This window comes from Lissotriton vulgaris, chromosome 3_1 (assembly GCF_964263255.1).
Source record: "Lissotriton vulgaris chromosome 3_1, aLisVul1.2, whole genome shotgun sequence".
Classification (NCBI taxonomy): domain Eukaryota; kingdom Metazoa; phylum Chordata; class Amphibia; order Caudata; family Salamandridae; genus Lissotriton; species Lissotriton vulgaris.
In genome coordinates, this window is record NC_141689.1 from 1234259076 (window position 1) to 1234279248 (window position 20173).

The window sequence follows — 20173 nt, forward strand, 5'->3', positions numbered from 1 at the left end:
TGGAACTTCGTCAGGGCGAATTGATTTAATTTCGGAGTTTTTGTCAATCTATTTAAACACCCAATGTGGATCAGACAGCAACTAGCACTGGGATTTCAAGGCATGTAACCTTCTTATATTCAGCGATGATGTTCAAACTGGAAACGAGTGGGTAGGCCCAGTGAGTATTCAAATGCTGTATCCAGCAGAGTTCAGAATATTGGAGGCCCAAGTGTAACGATTATTCAAGGTGGTGTGAACGTTCGTCAGAGAGTCTAATTTTCGCAAGGAAAGTTTCTTTCTTCTATTTCTAATGTCCAACTCCGGTACAGGCATAAATTGAAGCTGTGGAGGTCCGTAGAATAACGCGGTGGTCGTAGTAATGACCACCGAGCACCTGTGGTCGGGTGCTTGGATTCAGTATGCAGTCTCGTGGCGGCGCTGAATATAAGAAGGTTACATGCCTTGAAATCCCAGTGCTAGTTGCTGTCTGATGCACATTGGGTGTTTAAATAGATTGACAAAAACTCCGAAATTAAATCAATTCGCCCTGACGAAGTTCCACAAGGCTAATGGAACGAAACGCGTTGGCTGTGCCTGTTTTTGAAAAAAACTGTTAAATAAAGAAGAAGATACATAATACACTATCCTTCCTTTGGACTCTGATTGTGTGCACCTTCCATCTTATGTTTTTGTAGCCTTGACCTGAACACCTATTGTTAGCAGGTGTAGGAAGAAGTTTGCACCACCCGAAATTTAGAAATATAGAACCAGTAGTGTTTGACCTAGGTCTGCTGCCTTGACCCTTTTGGAAATCTAAATAAGGGTAGAAGTGGATCTCCTCAAATGTGTTACAACCCACCGCAAGACATTTGGTGGAAATACTTGTCACAGACTTTATATCCCAAAAGAAGGGGGAGCACCCTGAACTTTAATGGACGTTGTCCATGACAAACCTCAGGAACTTTGAGTCCCGTGTTCAAAATGTGCAGATGTGCATAATTGAGGTCTATGGTGGTCATATAACCTTCTTTTCGAAGCTACGGGATAACCTCTTGCAGATAGGAAATTTTAAACTTGAGTCATTATGAACATTGCTCAAAGCACATAGGTCTAGGATGGGTCTGAATGTCTTACCTGGTTCCCTTGATGTATTTCTTCCTTTTGGGCTCTCTCGACTGCGTGTTTGCTTAGAGGGTATTTGACATTTTGTTGTTGACGCTGAATCTCTTTCTTTCGGCCTGATGTTTGGGGGCTTTCATATTAGAACTATACAACAGCCATGATATAATTATGTTTATTGTCCATACGTTAAAGGGGTTTGCCCTCCGTTCCTGAAGGAATCCTTTGATTCTGCTCCCTACCGATGTTATGTGTAGGCGTGATTTCTCTGGCAAACGACTTGTGCGGTTGATCCCAACCCCGCAGGTGGTACCCTCCCTCTGGCTCTTCCTCGAAAGGGCTCACTTTACATTGTAATTGCGCTGGGGCACTCTGTGAGCTAGTCTATTGCATGATGCTGGCATGAGGGGTGGGAATCTACTACCCTCCTTTTGCAGACAAGCTACTTCTTGTACTGCTCTTCCGCGAAACGTGTCCCTGAACTGCAAAGAACCCATCACTTTTGCTGTCTCAGTGTCTTTCTTCGTTCACTCTCAGTCCAAAGAGTTCTCGCCCATTTGAATCCGTAAGTCTCTTCTTAGGGTGATGCCTGCACACAACGGATAGCTATATTAGATGCATCAAGTTCTGATTTTAGGCAAGCGTTAGAGTTGGTCATGCCGTCCTGGATTACTCCCTTTGACCTTTCTTGTACTGCTCTGGGAGGTGCTGTATTAACTCCTCTCTGCCATTGTTGGTGTCCTTATCTGTTGAGAAGCTCTCTGGAGTTGTCAATGAGCCATTGCATGGCGGTTGACCTATCCACATTTCATCGTACCATCTCCAGCCCCTTACTCTCTTTGCCCGGTAGAGGTCCTATGGTAGTGGGTGCTTTAGCAATCTTGCATGCAAAGGTGACTACAAACAGACAATTTCGAACCCAACAACTAGGATGGTGGAATTAGGCACAAGATGTGAACCCAGGAAAGATTCACACAGCAAAATCCCACATACAAATCAAGCTGGTCATTTCAGATTCCACCACACTAAAGTGGTGTGCATTTGTGAAGCTTGGCAAAGTATCAACATAAGGAAACAAGGGTAAGGTTACAGGTAGAGAGCCAAATAACCCATTATAAATACATTTCATGGCTACCACTTTAGGATTAAAAAGCACCAAAAGATGCACACAATCCATATTTTAAAAAAGCCCATTAAAAGAACCATATATGTTGTAGGTAATCTATGACAATTCTTTAAATAGGGTCGCAAATAAATTTACAACAGACAACCCACCTTTCTTTTTCTTTTTCTTCTTTTTCATATCCCCTTGCCTAAAATAACAAGAGCTAGTTAATGTTATTATAGAGTCAACTTTAAATTCTTAAAATAACCATTATAATTTGAAGATTAATGTGCAAATTTGGGTGGAGTCACAGCTATGGACAACCTGGCCATGCAGTAGCTTACTTTGTGTGAGTATCTAATACCAAGTAATATCCTCTTAACTGAAGGTCAACTGTACAACTAGAAATTGTAGCTTTGAACCCATTTGTTCTCCCTTAAACCAATAACCCACCTTGCAACATTTCCTTGTCATAGCACCAGCACTGCCAGGCATACATTTGGATCGGCACCAAGGATGAGGTTATATGCTTGCATGCAGTTTGACCATTTCAAATACATTTAAAGTATGTAATACACACTAAATCTAGAAATCAAAAGCCTGCATATGCCCTATTTTTAAGAACCAGGGGTCCCGGCTGCAGGATGTTTTAAACACTTTAAGTAATCAGTGTTCGTGGAGAGGAACTAAGCACACTAATCATTCTCACCTGGGAGAGAGTGAAAAACTGATCAATGCAGTCTGTTCCCCATTTGAGATTAAAATATATGGTACCAATGGTGCTCGTGCAATCAGTGGTGTGCAGCAGGTACACACCACTAACAAATCAGACGTTCCATAGGCACTGCCATTTCTAGGTGCCTACATATTGCTTGTGTTCAATCCATAAATAACCCAGTAGGCAACTGCAGAACTAGATGCTTGTGCTACCAAACCATATGCAACACTCCTCATGCAAATGCTGAGGTCACGGATACAGTTTCCACTGCAGTAGATCAGAGTGGTGACAGTTAAGCTCTACAAGTTGCTCACTGCCTGCATTCCTTAATGAGTGGTAGGTTATTCCTAGCATTAGCATGCTGCTTTCCCCATGCTGTCCTTCGCTTGATGGGAAGCCTCGAGTAGGAAAACGTGAGGACGCATATGCCACTGTAAATAACGGTCCGAAAAAATATAACACCTACTTCACAACCACTACAGCTGAGATGGCTGGACAGGTTTATTGAATAGGTTCTGCTAAGAGAATATCTTAAAAACTGTTACAATCAATTATCACGGACAAACAATTACACCCCACATTCCTCTGTATACATATTATTGTACATCATAGATCAATATGTTAAAGGTCTTTACCCTTGTTCATTCTGTATGTTTTCGCCAGCAATTTTTCCTGCTTTCTTTCGGATGAAAGTGGCACCAGGAGAATTTTCAAGAGCATCTACATCTACCTTCAGGGACATGGAGTCTGACGAAGGTAAATGTTTGCTGAGACTTTTGATTAAATTAAGTTAAGGAACATAGCAGCATAGTAAAACATGTACAGACAAATGCAGTTTAATGTGTTATCGGCTTCTTTAACCAGGTACCAGCTTTCCAATTTACACCTTGCTCAAGTCACATAGCAAAGATTTGATATCAATTAACAGTGCAACAGTATAGGATGAGCTAGAAGGGCAAGTGAAGCCCTTTTATATTCCCTACAATCAAGAGATCTATCAAAAAAGTTCCAACTCAGTTCTTAAAATTCAGTTCACGGGTTAGAGGCAAGAGAGCCCACAAAAAACTAAACGGGAATAACAGCAGAGCAGATCAAGCAGTAATGAGCCCTATCACATTCCAGAAAGCTTGCAAGATATCCAGGAAAGGACATTGGAGTGAAGGTGTACTCCCAGGTATGACTGTCTTCAATTTCCCCTGTAACCACAAGATATGGCCCAACAGTGGGTATTTGTGGGCAGTACAGGGTAGTTTCTAGTACTTTAACTGATAGATTACAATCATAGTGCAATATTATTGAACAGAGTTGGAATAGGACACATGGACAGATTGTGAGATCTAACGTGCGCTGTCATTTACGACATCCATCTTCAATGCCTTTAATCATCCACCTTTCAAGAGCAATACCATGCCACACCAACCAGCAAAACAAACACTAACGTGAGAAGTAGCAGCGAGAACCTGGAGTGCAGTGGACGGAGGATCTTAGGCCCAAATAGTTAGATCTCCAGAGGATGCTATTGCACCAGTGTATGTGCTGCCCTCTCCAATCCATTTCTCCTGCTTTAGCCTTTCCTCTGATCTCCTTACATTTGTCCCTCCCTCACCTCTCTCACATCTCCTACCTTCACTCACCCATCACCTCTTTTACACTACCTTTGTAAACTCTCCATATCCCTTTCACCTTCCACCATCACATTTTTACCCATCCTTACCCACCCCACAACAGTTCAATCATGATCTGTTCACCTCCTACCCTTTTTAAGGTCTCTTATCACATGTTCCTACCCACCCTCACCATTCTCTCTTTAACCTACAACTTCTCCTTTTCACACCTCTAAAAGTCCTCATCTCCTACACAGCTATTTGCAAATCACCTCTCTCCTCCTTTACCCTCTCCTTCCTAGACTCTCATCATCACTATCTCTACTAAAAGCCCTCATCATATCTTTCCTTCCATTAAACAATCCCTCACTACCAAAGATTGTTTGCAATCTCACCACTAGTCAAGCAAATTATCCCTCTTCATTTTAACAACACGGCCAAAGACATATCTTTAACCAAACACCCCCCATTCCAATGTCATAACTCAACACCTTCTCTCTACTAAGAGACAGTGAAGGGAAAAGAACATTCAAACAACGACTTCAGGATATCACTGTCTCAGGGATGTAATGCATCTCGAAATTGTAGGGTAAAAGAACCCACCAATGGGACTAGGCGACATAGGCATCCAATTTTATCCACCCACAATACTAAATGTCACTACTTGCACACTAAATCCACACCAAACTTATCAATCACACAGAAGTTGCTAGATGGTCAAAAGACCGGGACACCTCACACTCTGAAAACACATGAACTGGGATAACCCACAAACTGCACACAACAAGAGCAGCGCATTAATAGTGCGTGTGGGTGAAAATATATGGCCTTTACAATCACAGAGATATTATGCACAAACAAAACAGAAAATGTTTACGGTCAGTCACAAAATACCAAAATGGGAAACATACACAAGTTGAGGTGGTGGATCGTAATGTACACCCCCTCCCAAACCTTGTCCTCCCACCTACCAGGAGAACCTTGCATAATGATAGCCATCCGTCATGAGACACCACAAAGAACAAAGCAGAAATGCAATTACAATTTTATATCATATAACCCGTTTGGCTGTGCAGTGGGGTATTATCAATTATTTATCTCCACAGGTCCATTTCCCATGGCACATCATACGTTGATTAGTGAGCAGGTTTTCTTCTCGCAGGCTGATAATTTATTACGTAAACCAAGTAAAAAGGATACACTTTTGCTCTGTAAGGATCTACTAAGGAGTAGGCAGAAATAAGTTGAGCCAAGGTGTGAATATCTTTAGGGTTTTGCCTAGGAAAACAGAAACAAGCACACAGACCGTTTTAATAAAAACCCTTGGACACTTTTTTTTTTCTTTTGCCACAGAAAGAAAATGATAACGAAGTAAAACAATTAGCAATTTGACAATATCTTTCATGGGGTGGTGATAACCACTAAAAAAAATGGTTATTTACCAGAAAGAGTAGTTGGGCAACCTGGGGAGTTTTCTTGATTTACATGCAACACATCTATTCCACCCTTGAAGGGTCGCTCACCTCGCCTGTTTGCTCTTATCTCCATCTCTGGGAGGCGGTTGGGTCGGCTCCCCAGAGAAGAAAAGGTTTCATGCTGCAAAACTTGCATGCCACTGGGATCATAGTAACATGCACTATGCAATTTTTCAAACACAATACTGACTTTCAATGCTCTAATTAATATTTGAAAAAAGTGCAAAATACACAGAACTGTGACTAATATGAAGATGGAACAATTACTTACCTGCAAACAGAATGTCTCCAGAAAAGATATCTCAATTACATTAATTAGCATTAGAACATGTCCATCTTAGCGGAAATGGGATCTCGGGACACTTTTCACCCAGATATTGTCCCCCCAAAAAATACACTACTTATCTGGACACTCCACTTCCCTTCTTCTACATTCAAATGAGCTTAAAACACAAACCGTTTTAGGCCTTTTGTAATTTCCTGTTACCTTAATATTGCTCATATTGTTCAGCAACTAAGCTATTTGGGCTAAAAGCTGACTCTAAAACCAAAGTAGACTGGAGCCATAAAGCATCTCAGGAAAAAATATTGTTTTGAGTTTTTACTAAGTTTTTTCCCACCAGGGCTTCCCCTATCCTGGGGTATTAGTCATTTTAAAATTCTGAGTTTTTTTCTATTTTTAAAATAACATTTTGTCTTCAACATCTTTGACTAGGAGCACCAATCTTGGAGCAACAGATCCATCAAGAAAGGACACAAAATCTTACACTCCTTTTGTCAACCCTTACAGTGAAGTCCAGATGAGCCACATGTAATTAGACTACTCTTTTTACTGTTTACAAATATTAAGATCCAATAATAGAAAAGAATAACCTACTTACCTGTGAATTTAGTTCTCTATCACTGCTATTTTCATTACACTTCTAAACAACCCTCTTGCCTCAGCATAAAGCAGGGTGGGTGGGGTGGGTTTGGCAACAAATCCATGTGCCTCAAATTGAGAGTATAAAATATCACTTCAGTGAAGCCCATGGCCTTCAGTTCAAATCTCCTTTCTTTCTCTTATTTTTTGCAGGCAAGAAGAACACTACTACGTTAAGAGCGGATGTCAGCCAATGACCGACGCCTGCACTACATCTCCAGTGCTACTGTTATCCATTGGTCAATGAGTGAAATAATGAATGAATGAATGAATGAATGAAATAGCATTTATAGAGCGCACAGCTACTCCGAAAGAGTGTTCCGGCGCTAAAAAGACTATCAGACCCTCTGCAACCACTAGAAGTGGGAGACCAGGAATTAGTTACGGAAAAGCCAGGTTTTAAGTATTTTCCTGGAAACGGCTATGTCGGTCACCGTTCTGAGAGTCAGTGGGAGAAGGTTCCAGGTGTGGGCTCCATGGTACTGAAAAGAACGCCCGCCAGATTGGGCTCAGCGTATCCTGGGGACGGATGCCAGGCTCAACGTGGAGGACCTCATGGTTCTTGGCAGCACACAGTGCGTAACTCTACACAGCTTCCGTATAGGGCCTTGAAGAATAGCACCAGAGCTTTAAAACTGATCCTCTTTTTCACAGAGGGCCAGTGTAAAGCCTTCAGGTGCGAGGAAACATGAGCCCTGGACTTAAGTAAAAGGACAGCTCTGGCGGCTGCATTCTGGACCACATGAAAGCGGTTGAGAAAAAACTCCGGGAGGCCCAGGTACAGAACATTGACCAGTCTGGAGGTGACCAATGCCTGGACTACGGTCTTCCTGTGTTCAAGAGGCAAAAGGGGGAAAATTTCCTAAGCATCCACAGAAGCATGAAACAGATGCCTGCTACCGACTGGACCGGAGATCTCATCGAGAGAGTGCAGTTCATCATGACAGACAGATTTTTAACAGAGATTTGTGCAGAGAAAGGAGGTGACATATCCGCGGGCCACCAGTGTTTCCACTCGGCCGCAGGCGGGGAGCCAAAGAAGATAACTTCTGATTTCTCAGGGTTGCATTTTAACTGGTTCCTCCTCAACCACAAAAACACCTTCGAGAGGCAGGTACTGATCTTCTTACCCTCAAAGTCAGCTCCGTTGCCGCAGGTGAAAAGGAGCTGCGTGTCGTCAGCGTAAGAAATTATTTTTGCACCACAATCCTCTACCAATGGTGCCAAGGGGGACATATATAGGTTTAAAAGAGTAGGGCTTAGTATAGAGCCCTGAGGAACTCCCACTTTCAGATTAGGGATGGGGGCCGCGACTGGGGGGGTCCAGACTTCTTGGCTTCGGTCCTCTACGAAGGAGGAGAACCATTTCAGGATGGTGCCACCTATACCACAGTTCTGTAGCCTGTCCGGAGTCTAGCGTGAGGAACGGTATCAAAAGCTGAGAAAAGGGCTAATAAAATCAGAATGGCTTTACCCCACACAACCAGCTTCTCCTTAATATTCTCCAAGACCTCTAGTAGGGTGGTCTCTGTACTATAGTTGGCTCCCAAACCGACTGGCTTGAGTGTAGGAGATTGTTTCCAAATACCAGTCACATGGCTCAACTCAAGCTGAGACTACCCAGGTGTAGTCCCCACTAGAGGTGGGAACCGCTGAATGCCTAGATATAAATGACTATTGCACTAATCTACAACGCACTGTTACTGGCTACGTATAATGAAATGGCAATTTATGCAAAAAACAATAAGTTTGCAACAAAATAAAGTTTGAACTACATATCCATGGGAAAATTAATTTTTGGGGTTTCCTAATAAGATTGGTGCTATTTGATGAATCTTCGCTAAATGATCCAGCTCAGCTCCTCCTGTAAAGTTTTGGGGTGAAATCTCAAACGAGAGCCAAGAAAAAAGGAGGATCCCACAACATGTTTTCCCCGTGCAATTTTTCATAGGAAAATTAGACACAGCTCCAGCCAAAACGGCTTAACAGAATTACATCAAATTTGGCAGTCACCTACTTCTTGGCACCTAAAGTAATCTTTTTGTGATTTGGTGTAAATCCGTTCAGTAGTGTTTGAGGAAATTAACATTTAAAATATATGAATATTTCACGCAGTTCAGGATCCGCAGACATATCTCACAATAAGATGATTGGCTGCTACCACATCAACAAAGATGTGATGCCAGTCATTTTAGGTCTCGGGACTCAGACATCTGTCCTGTAAAAAACATCTAATTTCTGCAAATACGCAGCACAGAGGAAAAATAAATAAAAGAATGCACACTCCTGCTCTTTTTAAATATAAGCCCTCGGGATAGACCAGGGCCCGCGGTGTTGCCACACTTATTTTTGTCAAAGGGGGGTGGGAGCGTGTGGCCTCTCCCTTCGCGAGCCTTACTGAGGAACTGAGAACCCCATCTCCCGGTGCCAATAATTATAATTAGGGGAGAGGGCATGCTCGCCATGCACTACTAATCACCTCCCATGTTACATCACTCATGACATGTTCTATGACATCATGGAGGACATCACTGCAACATCTAAAATTACATCATTGATGACAACAGTGCATGGCGAGGGCGCTAGTTATAGTTACTATGAGGATATGGGGGTAATAGATGGTGTGGTTGTGCAACCTCATTGCATACTACACTTAACAACCCCTGTAAGTCCAGTAGGTTTCGACTGTAAAACCCTCAGCTTAACCCTGAGTGGCTGTGGCACTGAGAAGCAAGCCTTACACAGAGGAACATGTGTTAAGCATTTAAACAGCACCAAAATAATTGAAGAAACTGACACAACACTCAAGAACTCCAACACCAATTTATAAAAATAGACAAAATTTTAATAAGAATTTAGACACGAAAAAGGTCCACCAGAGGGTTCCAGAGACAGATTTTAAAAGCAATAATAAATTAAAGCAATTTCACAACTGTGAACAAGCCTCGGCAAAGTCAATGAATTGGACACTTTGAAACTTTTTCAAGGAAAAGTTAGGTAAGTGTAATATGGTTTGTTTGAGGTACCAGGGTGAACAACTCCGGCAGAGAGCTAGTCAGGGAGACCAGCAAGGTCCTCAAGAACAGTTACCTTCATAGAGGAAGCATTCCTCCAGCAGTTCTAGGCACTTTATCCACGTTGCAATGGATTTCTACAGTGGTCCTGATGCAAGGGCTGAAGGATGCTGAAGATGCTCTGGTCGACGGGGGGTTGGGGAGGGGTTCTTCCTTCAGAGACTCCACAGTCCATAAAATTTATTGCAAGGGATATGGTTGCAGAGCGGACGTACCACGAAGTTCCCTCCAGTCTGGCTGAAGTCCAGTCACCCCTGGAATACCAGTCGCCCGTCGTCATCACAAGCCCATTCTTCCTGGATCGATAACTCGCCTTCTGAGGGTCCCAGCAACTCTCCGACAGCACTCCAGGGCTCAACAAATTTGGGTGCAATTCTGTGCATCAGATCTTAGTCCTGGGTGCCGTACAGCGGCTGTGGTAGCAGCTTGAAGACTTTGGGCTACCAACATGTCCCAGCAGGCTTCTTCAGTAGTTGTGTCCCTGTGTTGTGAACAGGAGGGCAGTCTGCTGGCCATGTAGTTCTCTTAGCTTGACTGGGCTCTCCTTGAGCAGGTAACCGCAGGTACAGGTGCAGTCTTTGTCAGTGCAGCCTCTCTTTGCTGTTCCCTCGGTGCAGCAGGGCAGTCCGTCGGTCCTTCTTCCCAATCTGAGTTCTGGGTGCCAAGGTGCATGCTTTATGCCTTGAAAGTGCCATCAGGGCAGGATGCGGTTAGTAACCAGCGGCCTCCCAGGTGCCCTCCCACCTGTTGACACTTCCTTTGGAGTATGGCTCTGGCTAACCCAGGATGCAATATTCTGCCAACTCCCAAGATGGCAAGACCCCTCTCTCGGTGTTCAGACCCCCTAGCTTCCCTGGGGTGTGGCAACCTCAGGACTATATGCCCCTGGGGAAAAAGGTTTGCCAACTGGTTTCCCATCTCTTCTGCCTGTGCCAGTCTGCCTACCTCAACAATGGGGCAGCCCTTCCCCTGGTGTTCACCTTTGAAGTCGGTCTTTTGTGGCTTCCAGCATGATGGAGGTGACACCTCCCTGGCCTGCGATCCCTCATTGTTCTCCTTCCAGAGAGTCATTGGCGCGTCTCCCCAGGAGGGCAGAAAGTTTTCTTGTGAAGCAGGCTCCACCTGTGCCAGGGAAGGCACAGGAGTGTTAAACAAAACAAAGAAGCAGCTTTGCTAAAGCTGCACACTGCAATAATTTACATTAATTTCAAATTGAGATACAAGTCAGGCTTAATGTAACAAGTTGTTTGATATCTTGGAGTGCCTACTTTGGTCTCACTGTTCAGGAGTTAGCACAGCTTAAGAGGTCAGCGTGTAACCCTGTTCTCGCAAATTGGGCAACCAAGCCTTCCCATTGCAAAAGCGGCAGTTTTGCATGTTTTACTATCAGGACATGCAGAGTACATATCTCGTCTGTGTCATATGTTGCACCCTGCCATTAGGGCTCAGTAGGCCTGCCAGAGGGGTGATATTCACATATATCCAGGGGAAATGGTTGCTTTGTCATAGCTTTCAAAGGCAAAGTCAGGCTAGCAGTGCATGAGTGCTCAACCAGTGTGCATTTGCAGAATGGGGTCTTGTATTACTTGGGGTACCTCCAAAGGGGCACAATCAATGTCGCAAGCCCTAGGGTACTCCTCTAACTTACATGCACTGGGTACCAGGGTACCATTTACTAGGGACTTACAGGTAAGTTAGCCATTTCCAGTTGGGTACACATAATTGAACATACACTTGAGGGTCAGGGCACCGAAGTCTGGTTAGCAGGCCTCAGTGCACTCTCAAAGTCTGAAAACCAGCAGCATCAGTCAAAAAACTAGGGGGTGACAATACAAAAAGAGGCATTAACTTACAGTTATTATAGGTCACAAGTTATAGTTACTTAAGATAACTATAGCTGATGAGCCAAAGCAGGAGACATATTTCAGGAGGAGAGGGCTAAGACATGGGAGCAGGTGCAGGGTGCTGAGGGTACTGAAACTCTGCTGCAACGCTTACACTTTCATAGGGTGCGTAGGCCCTTGTAGAACAACTAGGTGAACACCTTGCGGAACCACCGGAGGTCCCCGAACTAACTTTTGTCTTAAAATCTGAAGCCCCGCAGAAACTAGTAACTAACTTATATAGGATAGCCTTATCCCACAGAGAGACGCAGTAAACTGCGGCGCGCTTGGCCTGGCAGAAAGATATGGAAATGCCAATAGATGACGATATGTGGCGGTACGGCTGCGAAAATACCAGGCGAATCTCCCTCAATGGTAAACACAGGCTGATTCATTTTAAATTCCTAAACAGGGTATATTATTCCCCAGAGCGCTTACACAGATATGGCCTCCGCGTGTCGGCTGAGTGCGAACGATGCCAAGCGCTGGTGGCGGATTTCCTACATCTCGCTTGGCTGTGCCCGAGGGTGCAATGCTTTTGGAGTGCAGTTTTTGCGGAGCTTGGTAGTATTACAGAGGTGGAGATGGCCCCGACCCCTGCGCTTGCACTTCTTGGCTACACTAAACAGTTACCTACGTTTTCGCGCAAACTGATCGGTATGGGTCTACTAATGGCGAAACGGGAAGTAGCTATGCGCTGGTTGAGGGGGCCGACTCCCACGGTCCAGGGTTGGAAGCAGGACATGCTGTTTTGTTGCACTCAGTCAGAGGCCTACAATGAAATGCTTCCTCCTAGGAGCCGACCCAAAAATTTCTGGGGATTGTTTCAGACGTACATGAGCAGTAGGGAGGGCGAGGGAGCTCAATGGGGGGGGGGGGGGGGGGGGGGGGGGGGGCGTAGGGGGGGGGGGTAGGGGGGGCGGGGGAAGATGAACTCACGAACGAGGACGACCAGGGGTGATGACTGGCAATTCATGTGTATATAAGCTGATAGCCCGGAGGGGTGGTTTCCCTAGGTGGGTTTTTCTTCTTTTTTTTGTTTCGGGTTTTGAATGCACTGTTTGCCGCCTGCCCGGTACTGGGTTGTTGGCTAAATGGCTGTGTATACATGGCAGAGGGTACTGTAGACGTGTAACTTGTACTTTAATCGGTGTGTGTGGGTGGGGCGAGGGGGATTGCTGGTTGCTGGGGAATGTATCTTTTCTGGATTTATGAAACTTGATAAACCAATTAATAAAATTAATTTTCTTTTAAAAAACTATAGCTGATGAATTTTAGTGGTGGTGTTAGTTTAAAATGGTAGGTTTTAACTGACATTTTCACCAAACTATAAAGTTCCTTTAACCTTTGTTTTTTTTCAGTGAAATTCTAAGGTTTTTTTCTTTGTAATATAAAGTAAGATATTACAATTCCTAACTATAACATCCTCTTGAGAGAGAGAGAGAGAGGGGGGGGGGCAGAATACACATGCATATGTTAAGGAAATTGCATTTTGCAGATAGACAATGTTTTTGAATCTATATTGAAAAGAGAACTCTCCTTACAAAATGTGTTTCGGGTCACCCTACATAGGTCAAGATGCTCCCAATTTGATGACTGTTAAAGATTCCATGATGAACAGATGTCACCTTTCTTGGAAGAGACTGCCATAGAAATCTTAAGACATGCAAAAGACCTCAATTAGAGTTCCTATTTGAACATGCAATAGAGGGCAGTGCCTGGATACCTTCAAGGGTGATTAGAACACTCTACAAATCGACTCAACATATAATTTCTTTTTAACTCATTTTAAAATAAAGGACAGTAAAATGGACTAATATGAATTAAATGACGTTTGATAACTTTTTTGTAAAACTGGAGGTATCCTAACCAGGCCTACCAATTAAGTGTTGATGTAGGAGCATTTCACTCAGTACTTTTGGAAGCTCGAAGTGAAGATTTCGCGGAAGGTAAAAACTTAGCATATCTAAGTACTATTAAGCAATAATGATGACAGCATATTTAGAATTTTACTGGCTGTATTTCTATTATGTACGGCATGCTTTACATTTATCTGGAAATTTGCATGAATAAAAAAATATTTGGGCCACTTTTCAAATGAGGAAGAAAGAACAGCAGAACCAAATATCTCTGTATGTAGCTACTATGGTCAGTGTTTAGGGCACATTTTTTGGACGGGGCAGAGGAAAGCTGTGGGAGAGTTCTGTGTCCACTAATCACTATTGGTTTCAGATTTTACCGTAATATGTAAAAGACAAATATGCCCCTCTTCTCTGGGACCCTCACAAATGTGTCTCAAAGGCATCTATCTTATTCATGCAAACATGAATAAAGTCAAGTAGGTGTTCTATCAGTCAGTAAAACCAGAATATCCCTATTCCATCACGGTCCCAAACACAGTTTCATTCCATAATTATAAGGGGTGGTGGCTTCAATTGACTACAACTGGCTGTGATGACCCATTTCCACAGGTCCATAACATGTAAAAATAGTATAAATACTTGCAAAACTATATTTGTATTAATAAGGTGCTGATTATGGTGTGAACATTTGTGGTTTTCAGCTTTGGTTCTTACACAAATAGCGCGATTTTCAAAACAGTCATCTCCCTTTGCTTTAGAGGAATCGATTCTTTGGCTGGCATTCACTTGATCTCATGGTATGTAGAGCTGTACCAAAATGAATCTACCACTCCGTAAATAAACAAATTTGAATTTCCTTGAGAGCTATATTTAATACCACTTACATCACTTCTTGTAATGAATGGCAGGACTTCCAGACTGTAGCCCTAATGCAAGTGCCCCAGAGGGATCTGCACTATTTATAACACCCGGTAAAATCCAATACAGCGTTTGATTTTTACCGGGTGAAATGAATCAATCCCATTAAGAGTTTGACCCTAAAACTGGTGCATAATGTGAGGGTTTTGATGCTTTCTGTAACTGTGAAAAATTGCAGGGGTTGAAGGTATACTGCAATCAGTAATTACTAGGTGCAGTAAACTCTGAGTAACTTAATTGCAATCCCTACAGCAGTTTGCAGAGGGAACTGAATTATTCGGGGCACATCTAATCAGCATCTATAGCTTTCACGGAATTAAAAACACACCACTTCCTCTATAGGATCGTTGTAGTGAGATTTCCGATTTTCCTTCATAAACATACTCAAAAAACAAATCTTATGAACCATTCCACTTTGCTCCTCCTTAACCCCACCAAACTTACTCACTACTTCAAGAACTTACTTCCATAGTTGTTCGAGATCACTTATTGCTTCTTTCTTTCTTCCATGCTTCAATTTGAAATTTGCAGCTTCGCGAATTAAGGACAAGTGAATTGGTGAGTTGGGCTAAAAAGGAGATAAATGGTGTTAAGGAAATGAGAAGGCAGTAACAATTGTGTTGTTTATATTCACTAAAAAAAAACAGAATGCATGTTTACTACTTTAGACAGTAAACCACAGTTCTGCTATGCTTACATTCCTTACTATTAGCCATCATTGCTCTGCTCTAGATTTAGCACTATGTTCTTTATTCCAAATGCCCAGACTCATGCAGTAGCTTGCTTTACATTCCAATTTTAGACAAGCATTTGCAATGCAATAGGTCTCGCCTTTACGAGAGTTAGAGCTATTGGCATTGTAAATGACAACGCCTTTTATTTATTTGTTGATTTGCTCTTTCCCTAGCTAAGCCTTTAACACATAAGTCAATCTTGTTTGGTATCTTTGTGTGAGAAAGTGCCATCTTTCTTGTATTGGTATGCCCCCTCTTTATTTCTGACTGTTGATGTGCTTGACGGGGGAAACATCACTTACAACGCAACTTTTACAACGGAGTGCCTTTACGACGCAACTTTTACAACGCAAACCATTACAAGGCATTGCGCTGGGGGGCGCTCTAGGATAGGGAATAGGTTTAATTTACTGTCCAACACCTTCCCTACTATCCACAGGGACTGGAGTTTGAATAGTAAATTAAACTATTCACTATCCAGCGCCCCAAAGCACTATGCGTTGTAATGGTATGCGTTGTAAAACCCGCGTTGTAAAAGCATGCGATGTAAAACCATGCGTTGTAATGTCGTAAATCCGCTTGACGGAGTGTGTCCTGGGCTCCTGCCAACCAGGTACCCAGGGCCTGTGTTCCTTCCATAAAACTGTGTTGAAACTGAAACCCAATTGGCATCTCTGGCCACCTGTCAGCCCCTAGTAAATGGTACCCTAGGTACCCAGGGCATGGTGACCAGAGGAGACCCCCAAGCCCTTCAGCACTTATTGTGCCACCCTTAGGGGCCCTGTCTTTGCAGGCTGAGTGCCTAAGTACAGAACTAAACAAGGAGTAGACATGGCACACATCCTTGTGTGCCATGCCCACCAACCCACTGCCCTGGAATACCTCAGTCACCCCTCTAGCTGGGTGCCCTATGCCAGTGGTGAGGACACAGGTGCATGAGCCCTGTGCCCCTACAGTACCCAGGGCCATTCCTGGGCACTGTAAGTGCAGTGATGCCATTAAGAGCATATGGTGCTGGGAGGTCCACATTACGAACTCCACAGCACCATAATTGCTACACTGAAGACTGACAAGTTTGGTATCAAACTTCTCAGCACATTAAATCCACACTGATGCTAGTGTAGGATTTAATGAGAAATGCCCTACAGAGGGCATCTTAGAGATGCCCCTGAAACCTAACTACAATCCACGTCAGAGGCTGCCACACAGCAGACATGTTGCTGGACCCCTGGGTGGAGAGCCCCCGCTCTCCTGGGCCTGCAACAATGCACATCCTGGGCGAGGTGCTAGGCCTCCTCCCCCAGGATGGGCAAGGGGGAGCTTCAAAGGCATTCCGCCTCTGTGAGCTTCTCCAGACCATTTGCTGTACCCAGCAACTGGCCCCCGCCAGTCCTGACCGCCACTCTGGCGGGAAGACTGGCAGGAACAACTATGTCAGGAAGGGGGGTGTGACAGCCGGTGCCAACCCCACCCCTCAGGTGAGGGAGACTAGGTGAAGCATGACCCCGGGCTCCAGCCATCTTGAAGATGGGGAGTCCTGCCCAATCACGGCTAGGCTCCTGCCCCCCTCCCACAGGAGAGGAGCAGGCTAGGGGTGTACCCACCCCGGGACAGGGACCTCTTGCTCCCAGCCCTTGCCCTACCTGTAACACCCCTAAAATCAGTATTTAGGGGCTCCCTGAACCTTCCTTCCTTAGATCCCGATAAGAATAGAAGAAGGAAGATCAAGAGGAAGAAGACCCGCCGTGCAGCTGCTAACAGGACAACAACAACTGACTTGGCCCCAGCCCTACCGGCCTGTCGATCCTAGAACCAGCTCCTGCCTAATCCCGGCGACTCCTGCGGACAGCAACCTTGGGACACCCAGAGGACCTGCCTGCCTTGACCCTCCTAAATCCTGAGACTCCCATCAGCAGAGGCTCTGCTGCAACCACACCCCCGGTGCCAGCCAGGAAGCTCCGGACTAACCTACTCTGCACCCGCCGAGCTCGACCTGTGCCCGAGTGATCCAGGACCATGAAGACTTCCCCCCCCCCCCCCGGCGACTGGGACCCGAAGTCCAGTGCCCAAAGACCCTCCTCGATGACCCCTACGACGCCTGCAGCCTCAGGACCGAGGACCCCTCCGACCACGACCAGAAGGGGGTAAGATTTCCCGACCTCAAAAGACACCCCTGCGCCCGGCGCCCCACGGCCCCCTGTGCTCAACTCCTGGGTGCCTACCTATCCTCCAAGACCCCAACTTTCCCCTCGAAGTGTTGGTCGCTCCAGAAGATCCTTCGTCCCCGAGCCTGCAGCCTTTGTTCCCTTTTCAAGTTCCTCATTGAATAACATTGAGCGCCCGACGGCTCAAAAGCACCCTGCACCCAGCCGCCCGAGTGCCCCTGGCAGGGCAACCTGTACCCTATCCTACTTCCCCATTTGCCCTGAGCAAGTGACCAGGAGCCCAGCTCCCACAGCCGCGTGGCCTGGTAGCCAGCAGCCGCCAACCAGAGGTCCCCTTTCCCTCATTGGATAACATTGGGCCTAACTACCTCTGCAACCGGCCGCCCCTGTGCCGCTCGGGCTGAACCAACTGTACTTACCTGACCCTGGGGGACCCCTGAGTCTATGCCCAGAACCCTAACTTCACCAGCCAAGTACTCACCTGGAAACCGATAACTCACTTACCTGCCATTGGATAACATTGACTGGTTTGACTCGAAAAATCTTCTAAGTGTGAATTTTTGGAAACTAAGAATATTCATATAAAATCACCCTAATTCCGAATTCAGAAGTACTCACCTGTGATCAGGGGAGAAGCCAGTACTGTACCCTGTAGCCCAGTACTGAACCGCAAAAGTAATCCTTACTGGATTTACTAGTAACTTGAATTTTCTCCACAGGAATCCATTGTCTGCTTTTCTATTAAAATTCTTCTAAGTGTCTACTTTTGAAAACTAGAAATATTCTTTAAACATCATACGAAATACTGAAACGTAATTACTTACCTGTTTTGAGTTGAGACCCCAGTGCTGGGCTCGGGAGACCAGGACTGGATTACAAAAGTAACGAGATCGTACTTTACCTGCAACCTGAATTTTCTCCCATTGGATAACATTGCCAGATTCCTGTTAAAACGTTTTTAAGTGTGAACTTTTAAAATAGCTTTTTATTCCTGAAAAATCTCTACAATACCTAAAACGTTCTTGCTAAACTGTTTTCAGCTTAGACCCCAGGACTGAACCTAGGAGTCAGTCCTGGAATTACCAAAGTAATCTACAAAGTAATCAACTGTGTTTATATAAGGAAATCCATTGAGCTCAATGCTAAATTGTGTGTAGAATTGTGTTGCCTACTGCAACCCCTGTACCTATTGTCTTTACAAAGTTTATTGCCTTTCTGCAAAGTACTCATCTGAGACCTTCCATATTGAGAACAGTATATTTTTTTATACCTGTTGGTTCTAGAAATAAAACGATATCTTTTGATATAAAAACAAGTGGCCTGGAGTTCAGTCTTTGAGTGTGTGAAACCTTTTGCTGACAGTGTCTACTACTTATGCTTTACATGTCCTCTGGTACTGCCTTACTGCTCAACCAAGCTACTACTATTGAGAGTAAGGTCAGTCCTGACTTTAACCTCGGTTATACTTCTGGGGTCTGTTGACTCTATACACGCTGTACCTTATTCGGGTTCAGTATATATAGAGCCACTTTATGACACTTTAGGCTTCAATAAGTACAAAAGTGTGTCATATAATTGAAATTGTTGCTCTGAACAGGGGCCCCACGCTGTTTCAGTTTTATATACTACTGGGCTTCCTGGCACTTTTGGACTCAGAGTATCTTAGGCCTGCGGGTTTCTCACAGAGAAGGCAAACCTTCCATGGGGGTTTCTTCGACAAACCCAGGCCCAGAGGAGTTAGCGCTGGTTTGCCAAGTCCACTTTTTTCGCAAGGTTTTGCGAGGGCCTTGTAACTTCGTCGAGGTTGTGAACTTTTAGGCTTCGTTACATTCGCAGGAGTCTCAGGAGGTTTGCAAAAAAAGTCACAAAAGGTAAACCCAAATTGTAAAAATCTGCATACGTTTTTCATTAAGCGCGGAAAATGTTTCTCGATGACAGCCCTACAAATAAAGTCTGCCTACATTGAATAGTGCTCACTCTGAATAGTGTGCATTTATCTCACAATTTGTTTACAAGTATTCCGCCTTGCACAGAAACATTCTGTGTGTGCAAAGGAGAAATGAAACCAGGTGCCTTTGCAAGGTTTAGCGATGAGCAAAATCATGAACTTTGCACCCGTCCAATTTCCCTGTGGTTTAGTTCCCCTGTGGGTGAGGACGGGATCTGAAGCCCTTCCTTCAGGGGGGTGTTCTAAAAGTACTTTTTCGGATTGGTGGGTAGATATGTGTTTGATGGCTGCCTGGGAATGTGTGAATGGATGAACACGTGACGTACATTTATAATCATACACTTGGGTGCCACTGGGCACACATGCCCGTCCAGGTTTGCAGGCGATGGGAATTGCCACAGACCAGGTTTTCTAATGAATCTCTTGATTAATAAATAGAAGAATAAAAGACTGACTGAGCTAGACCCATGCGACTAGGGCGACTATGGGGATGGGGGGGGGCAGACCCTCGACCTTAGAATAACCAGCTGAGTCTGATGCCGTGTTTAGGGTGTCAGCCCTCCTGTAGGGCGCGCAGAGGACAGAATGGACCTCCAGAGGCTGCCTTCGTGCTGTGCAGGGTAGCAGAGCAGGCCAGCGCAGTCAGTGCAACTACTTACATCCT

At 44.6% G+C, this 20173-nt stretch overlaps 1 protein-coding gene across 2 annotated transcripts in view; it reads right to left on the reverse strand.

Annotated features, from left to right (window-relative positions):
- Positions 1-20173, reverse strand: part of SRP72 (signal recognition particle 72) — a 356617-nt gene that overhangs the window by 55001 nt on the left and 281443 nt on the right. For both annotated transcript variants that reach the window (XM_086961696.1, XM_086961698.1), the window contains exons 14-17: positions 15127-15230; positions 5729-5806; positions 3560-3697; positions 2377-2414 (exon numbers count right to left, since the gene is read on the reverse strand). In XM_086961696.1, the coding sequence (XP_086817822.1) occupies positions 2377-2414; positions 3560-3697; positions 5729-5806; positions 15127-15230 (358 nt within the window). The remainder of the gene's footprint in view (positions 1-2376; positions 2415-3559; positions 3698-5728; positions 5807-15126; positions 15231-20173) is intronic.